Source organism: Micropterus dolomieu, linkage group LG04 (assembly GCF_021292245.1).
Source record: "Micropterus dolomieu isolate WLL.071019.BEF.003 ecotype Adirondacks linkage group LG04, ASM2129224v1, whole genome shotgun sequence".
In the NCBI taxonomy this organism is placed as follows: Eukaryota; Metazoa; Chordata; class Actinopteri; order Centrarchiformes; family Centrarchidae; genus Micropterus; species Micropterus dolomieu.
The window spans coordinates 29,376,866-29,389,684 of record NC_060153.1 but is presented as its reverse complement, the minus strand read 5'-3'; the positions used below and the strand labels follow the sequence as shown (position 1 = coordinate 29,389,684).

Sequence of the window (12,819 nt, the reverse complement as noted above, 5' to 3'; positions counted from 1 at the left end):
GCAAACTGGGTTTTCTGTGCACGTGAGTGTGTGTGCCCGCTGTCGCCCCGTTCACCTCTGCTCTGCTGGCGGTTGACGATACCACCGAGGGTCCAGCGGCGGTCCAGCCTCTTCAGATGCGCCTTGCGTCTCTTAGTAACTGATGATGATGAGCAACCAAGAAGGAAAACACGCAAACAAATGTAGAGTTAGTGTAAGAAGCAGAGATTAACAAAGTGAACAAATGCAAAAAAATGCTGTTGTTAGTGGCACCAAAAAAGTTTCCAAAGGACAATGGCAAATAAAAAGCTTCTGTAAATCTATTACAAAGCCAGCAGATCATTTCTTACAGGGTTTGTCAGCATTTTAGTGAGGAACCTGCTGCTTGATGGAAACAACCAAATCTTTTTTGTCTTTTTTAAATGTCAAAAGTAAAAATCAAAAATGGTATATGAAGGATATTTAGTAAGGATAGCTAACCACCACATGTTATTCCTTACCATTATATATGTGTGGATGTGTACTTCACTATTTGGTCCATATTTATCATGTAAATATCAGCATGTAATAAGATTCTATTTTATTTTATAGCATCTGACGAAAGACAACAGACAACACACCACTGTGTACCTTAAGCTACGTGTTATAAGGTAACAATGCACAGCCCTGCAATAAATACTAACTTTGTAACTTATTTCCAGCTTTTTGTGCCAGAGACATGTGAAACAAAAACAAAAACCACTGATACTTTCTAGTTGACACAGAGAAGCAGGTAGGATTCCCGCTACAGGGAGGCGTTTCTGTGTGTACCGTCTAACCATGAACCTCAGCTCAGTAAATGTGTAAATCAGTTTGGGGCTGAAACTTGTTTTAATTTTGACCTGTTCTGTTGATTTCTTTTCCCAATAATACACATTTTTGTTTAGACTATGAACTCTTAAAAAAGGGCAACATGCCTTTAACAATATCCAAGAATCCTAGGTTGCATCTTTGAATTATTTCCTTTGGCCAACAGTCCAAAATCCCAAATTCCAAAGGTATTTAATTTACAAGGATATAAAACAGGGAAAAGCAGGAACCATTATGACACCTGTTGTGGTTTTGTGGGCTCCAAAACGCTACAGACTGACATGAGATGACACAAATCTATAAATGAGGAATTCCTTTTGAGCACCTGATTTAGCACAATGTCGTGGTGAGGATATTTCAACCTGTGCTGAAACGGAGATTTTTGCAGTGCATATAAAACATACTTTTACAGTAAGCTGTGCAAGCTAATGAACACTGACAAACTTAGATGGCTAACATTACTATATTCTTTTAGCTTATCATCTGATCAACTAGTAAGAAAGACAAAGCTCAGTTCCTGTTGATATAAACTGGTAATTGATGAGATCTACATACAGTATCTTAGTAGGACTGTACACTGTCTCTAGCTGCTGCTGCTGCTGCTGCTGAACTCTCAGCCTCTAGGACCCTTTATTAGTTCAAAGCCTGTATGGTAAAGCAACATGATGAGTCAGTTTCCTGTCTTATTGCATTCTCGGACGCCATATGAAGAGCTAATAGATTTTTGCAGGGAAGGATAGATGGAAACAGCACTTGTCTTCTGTCTATCTACTGTGGTAATCTAATTCCTTCTCTGTCGCTCACTTTCACCATCTTCTGTCCTCCTTCACCTTCTTATCTCTCCATCTTTCCTCCTGCTCGACATCCCCCTCTCTCCCTTTGTTTGCTTCTGCTACTTGTCATTTCCTCTCCCTTTTGATTCCTCTCTGCCTTCCATCCTTCCCACTGAGCACCACCCTACTCCTGCTGACCTCCTAATTGAAATATCAGCTAAGGGAAGGCACAAAGGGAAATGTTATTTCAAGGTAATTTCAGTGGGGCCAGGCTGCGCCTGTCGGTTCCTCTCCAGTGAGCTGAGCTGTCAGTGGAATTAGGTTACAGACCACGCAGAGATAATGAGATGTAAGAGACGACAGGAAGCGGGAAGGGGAGATCAGAAATAAGAAGTGACGATGTGTGCAAACACAAAGACACCAGGCCTAATGGGAAAATGGCAGCCACTGACAGTGGACAGGGGTCCACAGTGTGTGTGTGTGTAATGGTGAGCTCAGGTACTTCAGGCATAAACTCACTTGAGCAAATTGGTTAACAGAGAAAGAAGAGAGTGAGAAAAGGCAATGCGATGAGAGCGTGTCCACATTTTTTTAGTGTGTTATTTTTTTCTTATCTGTAATTACAGCATACATTTCTATTTTTGGTTGTTTTTTTATTTTAGACATGCTTTGGCAATGCAAACATCTGTGTTATCATGCCAATAAAGCCTTTCAATTGAATAGAATGTATTGTTTCTCCTTTAAATTCACTGCCAGACCCCACAGGCTTAAAGGATAATTCACCCATAAAAAGACTTTGATGTGTAGAATCGGTGCAGCTCCCCTTTAAGGCACTATTACACAGCCTTTGTCATTAACAAACAGCGTGAAAATGCTCAAAATTAAAAAAACAAACAAAAACATTGCATCAAAAGCATTTACATGTACCATGATGCAAACGTAAAGCTTTGCACAACCAAAGGACAAGATGACGGCTAGCCCACCGCATGAAAAGAGCTCTGAAATCACCCATGCACCTAATAGCAGGTGGAATTAACTTGTGTCAGTGAAGTAAGGAAGATACCAGCCCAGATTCACTGTCAGAAGGCAGAGGGCCCTGTAGCTTGGATAAAACTGGCCACTTGTCTTAAAATCCCCACGGATGAAAGCTGTGGTATCCAGCTGTTTGACTTTTTATCACGTAAATAGTTAAATAACTTGCCATCACACGCTATAGGCTACATGTTCTCTCCCAGTACCTATGCACCTTTATCAAATAGCGCCTGCTGCTGTGAGATATCGTTGTTACTGTACGTTGCCATGTAGCGGTTCCCGTGTGTCATGTTGCTTGTAGTGATTGGCTTATTTCAGTTGTAAAAAAAATTGACCTGTGAGAATTTTTCTTTTTTTTTATAAAGAGCAAAAGTTGGGCTTGTGAGTGTGTGTGAGAGAAAAACAAATCCAAGAAAGAAATGAGAAGAGCAAATCACAGTGGCTGTGACAGCTGTGCAGGCACTGTCATCATTCTAGCAGAGTGTGATTTTGTGTGTGCGTGTGTGTGTGTGTGTGTGTGTGTGTGTGTGTCTGGCAGAATGTGCACGGTTCAATGAAGCGTGGAGGCTTTTGTGTTTTAACGAGAGACAGAAAATGTGTGTTAGATAGTCCAGTGGCATTCTACAGCATAATAAACTATTGCACCATTCCTGTTTAATTACTACATTACTTACTGGAGATAAACGGTGCGCATATGCATGCTCCCTGCATTTCTGAGCATGCATGTGTGTTTGCATTATATTTATCGCTATTGGAATCGATCGGTCTAAAAGCAGAAAGGGGCTTATGACACAGTGATGAAATGCTCCATCCCAGCAGTCAGACTAAACAGTAGGGAGGAAAGGGTCACAACAAAATGAGGCTCCTGCAAGAGTTGCAGCCTCCCAGGGGAGTTAAAAGGAATTTTTAGTGTTGCCAAAATATTGCAAACGCTTTGGCTGCGGTCTGGTACCATTTTACCATGGAGCTGCGACTGTGGTCTTCAAGGTTCCTAATGTGTGACTGGAAGTGTGTTTGTGAGTTCGTGTTTGTGCATGCATGTTTAGCGCTGACTCCTGTATTCTGTTTTTAGTCTTTAATCCGGGAAAACCACACACCAAAACCTTTATTGAGAAATCAGGGTCTGTTCCACGCAGACATTTCTCGAATAACGAGTAGGCCAGCATGACGTTTATGTCTTTCTGTGTTTTATGAATCCAATAATGTTCTGTCTGTGTGCGTGTGCTTGCGCCAACCTTCTCCAGTCCTGGAAGTGCCCAGATCCAAATCGTCTCTGGTTACATTCTGGGAGTCCAGGTATGTGGCAGGCACCCAGCCCTGCTCCTCTGCTGTGCTGACAAACCACCAACCTAGAGAGAGAGAGAGATAGAGATACAGGAAAGAAAGATGAAAAAAGACAGAGAGACAAACATGTTCGTACTGCTAACAGTCATCAAGGCCTGAAGGATGGCAGCGGGCATCATTCCCACATGGTGATTTACACCAAACAATGGAAATTACACATCATTGTTGCTCATCTCTCTAAAGTAGCACAATGTACTGTGACTGTGGATGAGCGAGCATTTGCACTAGAGCAGATTCAGCCTGTGTATGGGTGATAAAACTGTACATCTAATACGGTGGGCTTTTCCGTAGCATGACAGAGAGATCTGAGGCGGACTCACGGTGGCTAGACGTTTCACCTACTTGGAAAGCTTACTAAACCAGACACTGAAAGAGAAGACAGCTACTGGAGAGAAGAAAGTCTTAGAGCTTGAAGCAAAACACAGATCAATGCAGGTTAAAAAAGCAACTGTTGAGACAAGTTGCTGCACTTTTCGCTATTGCTCAATACGAAACATGTTATATTGCAGCTGTTTCGGGACCTCGCTAAGTGGCTCCAAGTCGGACAATTCAAGGTTATACAGTGTGAAAGCCTAAGAGTCCAAGCCATGCTGGCAGCACAGTGAGGGAGTACTTAGGCACAACAGTAAGTGAAAGGCTAATATTAGAATAGCAACAGGCTCACAACAATAATGTTAATGCTAATATTTAGGAAGTATAGTGTTTACCATGTTTACAAGCTTAGTTTCAGGATCAGAAATCTGTCAGGATCAGAAATCTTTTTATTATAGTAGGTTTTCACTTACAAGGAATCTGCATTGGTATTTCGGAGCACAAAATAGCACATACCACAAAAAAGATAGTACGATAAAAGATCAAACAAGTGAATGAATCTAAAATATAAATATACAATAAAAACGTAAGATACATCTGTTTTAAAATAACTTCACAATGTTTAAAACGAAGAAGATGTGCAAAACACTGACTAAGGAATGTGTGACAATGTTGTGAATGTGTAAAAAATAATAGTGCTAGATTTGCAAAAATGTGTGTTAATGTAGTGCAGTGGATGTCACTAGTTTTGCAGGAATTTAGTCATAAACCAACGTATTGTGAAACATTTCTCTGATAATGAAAGAAGATGGATAACCTTTGGGATGACCAAATTTTTGGGGGGAACACGAATGTTTTTTCCACTAATTTAACTCAAACCCAAAAATGTCAACCTAATCCCTAGATGAAAAGTCAGGGGGGATCACCAAAATCATAAGGATTCATCCTTTGAAGACCATGAATGTTGCTGAGACATCGCAGTCTGGACAGACGGCCAGACAGACCTATCGACCAGCCACCATCGTCATCCCTAAGAGTCCTGCTGCTACTGTGGCTAATAATACCTTTGAAAAGAATAGCATGCTGAATTGATGCCATTAGAGAGCTCAGTGTATAATGTACAAGAATTCTTTGCAATATTGGTGATTAATGACACATCATTTCTTTGTAAAAACAGCCAGAGAACTTTTGCTGGACTGTCCACATTTTCCCAGACTATCCTTCGTCCACTGACTCACTCCTCTTGTGTCTTCAGGGAGTCTCATGAAGCTGGACGGATTTTCACTCACAAATGAATTAAATATCACAGTATGTAACGCCACACGGTTGCACTTTATATGAATTAAACTTTACTTACATACAGTACTTCCTCCATACCAAAGTTGTAGAGGGGAGATCATACTTTGACTACCACTGACTAATGAGGAGTTTGTGGTCACATGTAAGCTGTTCTGTTACAACTTTCACTGAGCTGACTTGACACAATTACAAAAACATGTCACTTTGGGCGCCACCCGCAACCAAAACAACCGAGAATCAAGTCATTTACATCGATCACATTTTGACAACTAGCATGTGCCGTTCTTTAACGAAGAGTATGTTTGCCAAATTTGAAGGTGTGTCTAGTATTGTCTTTGTAACATTTCATAGATCATAGCAATGGTGCTGACATGTCTTAAAACGAGATGTGACTTCATTTTTGTTGTCGCTCTAACTTCTGGCTAGAAAACCATTGCGTGACCCATTCTTCCAATATACACAGGAAACAGATATTTCTATCTAACAGTATGGATGAATGTCTTTATGAAGGCACTGCAGCACAACCAAAGTAAGTAGTTCAATGCCTTGCTTGTAGGCACTTCTAATAGTAGCTGTTGTGTGTATATGTTTGCTACAATCACAGTAAATTTCACTAATATCCCTTGGTTTTATTTTAGCAACCCTCTCGTCTAAAGTGCTCAGACTGGTTTCAAGTGTCCTTTCGTATGTTAAGTGTGACTGAATGAAAACTAGAACTAGAAAAGGAGAACTAGAATGGAAACAAACTAATTTTTTCCAAGAACCGGGTCATCACAATGTATTTAGAACTATATGGCTCAGCTCTCTAATGTGGTAGGCGAAGCCTGGGTGAATCAACCCATCACGCCCTCTTTTATTACCCGGCAAGACACCAATCACATCAACACGTATGAATGATGTGGAAAATATGCCTGTAACATAGAGCTGTATCATAGGGAAACTTGCAGTAATGGTGACAAGGGGGAAGGTGTGTTTCTACTGTATTAAGCAGCTACAGTAAGTGAAAGCAACTACAGACCATGGCTACAGAGAAATTTCATATATTGCTATGTCAGAAATGAATACTCATAACTACATGTGTAATCATTTAAACAATTACTGAGTAAATAGTGAAATAATTTGCATTTACAAATAAACAATACTTTAAAATTATTTATCTTGCTGTTAAAGAGACCACGGTCTTAGCAAATAATATGGTACAACCAAGTTGACTAGAGCAGTTATCAGAAAATAATGCATTTCCCTCTACTTTAGGTTAATGTCACGCTCTGCCGGTCGGCCATTCTTTGTGTTGCACTTTTGAGTTTAGTATCTGCCTTGTAGTTTGTTGAGTTTTGGGTTCTGTCCTGTCTGGTGTCCAGTATCTGCTTTATAGTCTGTTGTGTTTTGAGTTTCTCTGAGTTATTGTTTGGTCAGTTCATTATCTGTTATTTAGTTGGTCTTTGATTCCATGTCATGTTCTTAGTCTTGTACTTTAGTTCATGTCTTTAGTGTTTACTCCTGGTCTTGTGTTCTCTGTACTGTGTTCTAGTTCTGTGTTCTGATATTTTGTAACGTGTGCGTTTCTGTGTTGTCGCTTATTCACTCTGCCCCAGGTCTGCAAGATCAAGTCTCTCTGTTTTCCTCTGCTCTCCCTCTCTGCCTCGTTAGTCTCTTGTCTGTCACCTGTGTTGCTCCCGCCCTGCTCGTTAGTCCCTGTGTATATATACCTGGTGTTTCTGTCTTGTCTTTGTCTGGTCATTGTTCATGTTACCTCCCAGTCTGTCGTGCGGGTACTCTCTGCCTTCCTGTAGCCAGCCTTGCTCGTCTTGTCACCCTGTACCTTTGGATTTTTGTTAGGATCACCTTGTTTTTGGACTCTGTTAACCAGCCACTCTGTCAGTAAGTGTGCTCGCCTTTTGTTTGTTTTTTGCCTCAATAAATCTTCTCGTTTCACTGCACCACCTCTGCCTTGCGTCCTGCAGTTGGGTCCCCCAACCTGCCTCCACTCCACCCATCGTGACAGTTAAATGTGTTTTTGAACAACTATGCGGCCTGTTTTGGAATTCTAATTACATATTTTACACGTAATAATGAATAATATATGTATGTATGTGTGTGTGTGTGTGTGTGTATATATATATGTGCCTAAATTATTAAATATTCAGTTTAATCAGTAGTATTTGTCATAAAAATGCCCCAAGCCAGAGGTGACACATTCAATGTCACCTTGAAATGGAGAAAAAGACACAGAAAAAAGTAAATCTTCATATTCACAAACAGTGTTGGGCAAATTACTTCCAAAATGAAATCTATTATAGATTAGTACTTACTGTCACTTGAGAGTAACTAGTTATATTACAATATTAGTGTCTCTGAATTGTAATGCTTTGCACTACTTTCACTTAAGTTATTTTCACTGCTATTTAATTGGTGCATTAATCATGTGTGTGGCTGCATAGGAGGGTTCTAGTGATGTGCAGATCGCAGTTCTAGACTCTCTGATCATGAAAGGAATTTGTTTTATGAAAACCCATACAGAATTCAATGTACACGTGATCCATGATGATAAAGACACAGAAATAGAAATGCATGGCAAAATAGTATATTGTCAATATTTTAGAGACCCCCAGAATTTCACAAATCATGTTTTTGGCGGAGCAACCGTCTAATTAAGAGGAGCCGAGCTCCCCCGTAGTCTGCACCCTGCCTATAATCCCAACCATCAAATTCCACCAACAGAAAATAACAATCTTTTATTCACTTTTTTTTTTTCTTTCCGGTGCTTAAATGTTTCTCAGTGTTGGTAACTTATAAAAAAAAAAAACACCACTTACTTTCAGGTTAAAATGAGTTATAACACACATTACTGAGATTCTAACAAGTATATCACCAAATCTTTATGAGTAATGCGTTATGTTACTGCGTTACAGCAAAAAGCAATACATTACTGTAATTGCATTACTTTTGTAACGCGTTACTCCCAACACTGTTCATGAATGTTTAGGATATTTTGCTGGATCATATTGTTGATTCATTTTATGTTGATAAATTCATCAATCAACAACTAATCATTTCCACAATACACTATTCAAATGTTGTTTTAGTGCAATGTGTGGTAACATTTCTCATGTTTGACAAAAAAGTTTTAATGTGCTTACTATAGGTAGCTGTCTAATGTATATGAGAGCATGTGTTGTGTTGCAGGAGAATATGTGTTGAGAGATGTTTATTTCTGTATTTTGTGTTATCTTTGTAATGCTGCAGAACGGAGTCCAAAACAAATTTCCCTTCGGGGACAATAAAGTATATCTTATCTTATCTGATCTTAATTAAAGCTCATGCCACTATATACCTTTTTTCGCTTCTGGACTTGTCTCTTATAAACACCTTCTTCCTACACACAAGCTCACACAAAATCATGCTGAAATACTGTCTCTCCTGAATTTCCCCACAGCGGGTCATGTCTCGCAGTTACACAGGGGTTCATTCAACCCAAAGGCCTACAGACACATGGGGGTTGTGCACAGTAGCTGCAGTGTAGCTCCTCCAGCCTGAACTTGCTCACAGTGATACTAGCTTTCTGTGGATGCTCTGTACCTTCCTCCCGACTGCTTTCATACCTTTGCAGAGACAGTTACAGTGCAGTTTGGCTACGGGAGAGGTCATTTTGGACCAGTCAGGATCTATTTAAGACCTGTTATAATGAACAGCGCTTGCACTGCTGAAGCAGCCTTGGTTGGAGAGTTTTGATTCCTGAAGGTTGATTTATTTTCTGCCGTGTGAAAGGTCCGTCTAGCAGTAAGAATAACCGTATGAAACACATTAGTGCTCTCATAGGTTGATTCATTGCAACTGCTTAAAAAGCTCAAAAAGAATTGGAGCCACCTGTATGGAGGAGAGCAGTAGTTGTGCACAGAGACAAATGCAGTTCTTCCGCTCTTTAGCCCACCTGGCATGCAGTGGAAAAATAGACCAATAAATCTCCTGCACTGATATGATTGAGGTGAATTTTTGCCATCTGCAGTGGCAAGTGCAAGACCTAAGCTGCTGCATGTCTCATCTTACCTTCAGCAAGACCTCCTTTTACTGACGGTGCAAATCATGAATGGTTTACTCCAGACCACTAAAGAATAAAAATCTGTTCAGTTCTTGAAGTTGTGCAAGTATCTTTAGTCATACTGCTGATCAAAGCTGACATCAGAACCAAAAATTATTCCCAAATTTGTACCTGCAGTCAATTTATCTAGCTACACTGGCCAGCAGGATTCCTAGTTGTTTTTGGGGAACTTTGTTGTTTATCTTTGAAGAATTTAGTGACACGCAGCACTATTTTAGGAAACACGCTAATTAGCTCTCCTGCCAAGAGTTAAATGAGAAGATACCACTCTTATGAGTTTACACTTAATATCGCATTATGCTATTTTATGTTAATTAGTGAGCTTTAGAGGTGGTTTTGTTAGAGCCAGGCTAGCTGTTTCCCTGTGCTTCCTGTCTTTATTCTAGGCTAAGCTAACCGGCAGCTGGCTCCAGCTAAATATTGACCGTACAGATGTGTGAGTGGTATCGATCTTCTCATCCAACTCTTGGCAAGAAAGTGGACTTTCCCAAAATGTCAAACTATTCCCATAAGTCATGCTCTGCCATACAATCACAGGTTTGCAGGTGGAAAATATGTTACGGTATGACCAGTTGTGCAAAAAATAATATGCATGTTTTCTGTTTCATTTATAAGCACTGATCGGCATGTGTGAAGCAAAATGAACAATATCACTTGGCCATCACCAGGCTGGGAGATATTTTTCTGGTTTTCTGTCTTCTTCACATATGCACGCCAACACAAAACATCCTAAAGGCCAGAAACAGTCAAGCAGGCTCTCTATCTTACTCACACACGCCAAGCTTCAGACTCCATCGTGTGCACACATGGTAGTGCAAGGCAAGGTTTTGACAGCACCCAGTTCCCCAATAAATCCAGCTCTGGAGAAAGTGGGCACAGTAAAAGCAGATAAATGAGGACCAGAAACAGCGCTGGACCCCCTCAATTATACACATGCACTCTACTCTCACACAGACTGGAGACAAAGGGTAAGAAAAACAAAATGGAGATGCAGATATATAGGAGACTGAATGAGAAAAGCAGTCACTCTCTCACTGTAATAGCCAGTTGGCAGCATGGCAAACCTGGACCCTGAGAGAAGTGGGCTGACCCTCATGTATGAGAAGCCTGTAGTCAGATTGCAGTTTTCACAGTAAATCTGTCCCGTAGGAGGAGATGTGAGCCAAAGATTGGCAGCCAGATGGAGAAAAATTACTCAGAGTCAATTAAAGCAAAGCATAACTTGGCTGAGCAAATGCAAGGAATGATGCATAAACTGACCAGTGAGGTTCAGTGAGGGCGTGGTGGTCCGAATTACTGTTAGGTTGAATATGTTCACTTGAAGAGAGATTGACTATGGACAGTTAAGTAGATTTGTTCATTTTTGTCCCTTTGGAGGCAATGCCTAATGGCCGGAGTATTCTTCAACCAAACTAGTTGGTACAACATGTCATATGATGATGCCGACAGACAAAATAGTTTATAGCTGTTTGAAACGGCCACACTCAAAGCCTGTCATCACAGAGAGGGGTGCACACTTTTGGACAGTCTCTGTCCCGGTAGGACCCCTTGAGAGAGGAGTTGGTTGCGTTGGAGTAACGTTAAAAACACCTCGGCAACAACTCGCCTCTCGCAAAATTTCAGAGTGAAACTCTGAGGGGGGTCACTCGTGGGGATCCTTTCCAAGATGTCGGCCACCTGGTAAAACAGTTTGAGCCTGTCAGTGGCAAAAGGAAGGAACTTTTTGTGGACATAATTTTGACAGGCACAATTGCCCCAAAGGAATACGTTGCAGCCACTGCAGACGGTTCGCAGCTGCCGGCTGAAGCCATCTGCTGCACGGATTCCAAAACTTTTTGTACCTGCGCTAGTCATTTCGATCCAGAATATGAGAAAATATGGCCCAGGTTTAAAAATACCTAAATTACCCTCAGAGTTCACACTGATATTAGCACAGCTTGAAAAAATGCAACTGCTTTATTCTTTTCAAGACCACTGCATAGAGCTAACTAAAAAGTTCGCCCTGGCTCAACTTTTGCTGCAGCACAATGCGACAACATCCAGTAACGCACTGCGCCAACCAATCAAGTACATTCACATTCCTAGTTTAATTAATTTGTGACATGAATTGGGTGTAAATCTACTGTTTACCCTTTCAACTAATATCAGTAAGATATTTCATCATCTTACTGATGGATGAAGCAACACACTACCGCAACTCTTTGTGTTTTTTTTAATGCTGTTTTTGGTCTTAACTGGCTTGGTTTGTTGCCCTTGTTCAAGACCATGATATCCAAACAAGTACCAGTCAAATCTTTTTAAGAAATTAGACATGGATATTCTTGGTCCCCAGAGGATGAATCCAAATGATTTTGGTGACATAAGGACACAGTTTCAACTTGTGCACAAGACATTTCAAAATCAGACATGCATTTGCATTCCCTGAGCACATTTAACCATTTTGGACTCTCCGTGACCTTTCCTCTACCACCAACCTCAGGACAAATTCACTACTTTGCACACAGTTTATCTCTTCATCTGTGAGGCACATTGCAATGAACTGTACTGAGCACATCCAGGCTTCCAAGGGGATATGCGATTTAAATTCTAATATCCTTTAATACTGCCTTTCAGCATCAGGGCAAAATTAACATTGTTAGTTTCACTAACTCAAATTACTAGTATGTTTTTAAGGATGTAATGAAAAGCTGCTTGGAAATGATAAAAATGCTTTTTAACTTTTTAACGTTTTTCTGAGTTAAGTTTCCTATTTCATGTAAGTAAAAATACAGGCACACGGTGGAAACTACAGTGTGTATAAGTCTTGGAGATCGAGAGATTCAATTCAAATCTTAACTTCCCACATAATCTTGCCTCATATGAAGTTCAGTGTGGCTTCAAATAATGTCAAATTGCACCCTAGAAGTTTTGATAAAAGACCTACTTAATCACTTTTCCTTTGAAACATCACAACATAATAACTGCACATGTACAGTACATGGCCTGCCATGGAAAAACAAAAATCACGCTGGCCAAAAGCCAGTTGGTGGGCTGGACGCCGGGTTTGGTTTGACAAATAAAAGGTCTTCAGGTAATTATACTGTAGAGCCATCTGTACATACAGCAGAACACAGGGGCAGACTGTTGTTTTAA

At 40.4% G+C, this 12,819-nt stretch overlaps 1 protein-coding gene across 2 annotated transcripts in view; it reads right to left on the bottom strand.

The window, feature by feature from the left end:
• sh3pxd2aa (SH3 and PX domains 2Aa) overlaps nt 1-12,819 on the bottom strand; it is a 117,593-nt gene that overhangs the window by 20,120 nt on the left and 84,654 nt on the right. For both annotated transcript variants that reach the window (XM_046046772.1, XM_046046773.1), the window contains 2 exons: nt 3,869-3,982; nt 56-139 (listed from right to left, as the gene is read on the bottom strand). In XM_046046772.1, the coding sequence (XP_045902728.1) occupies nt 56-139; nt 3,869-3,982 (198 nt within the window). The remainder of the gene's footprint in view (nt 1-55; nt 140-3,868; nt 3,983-12,819) is intronic.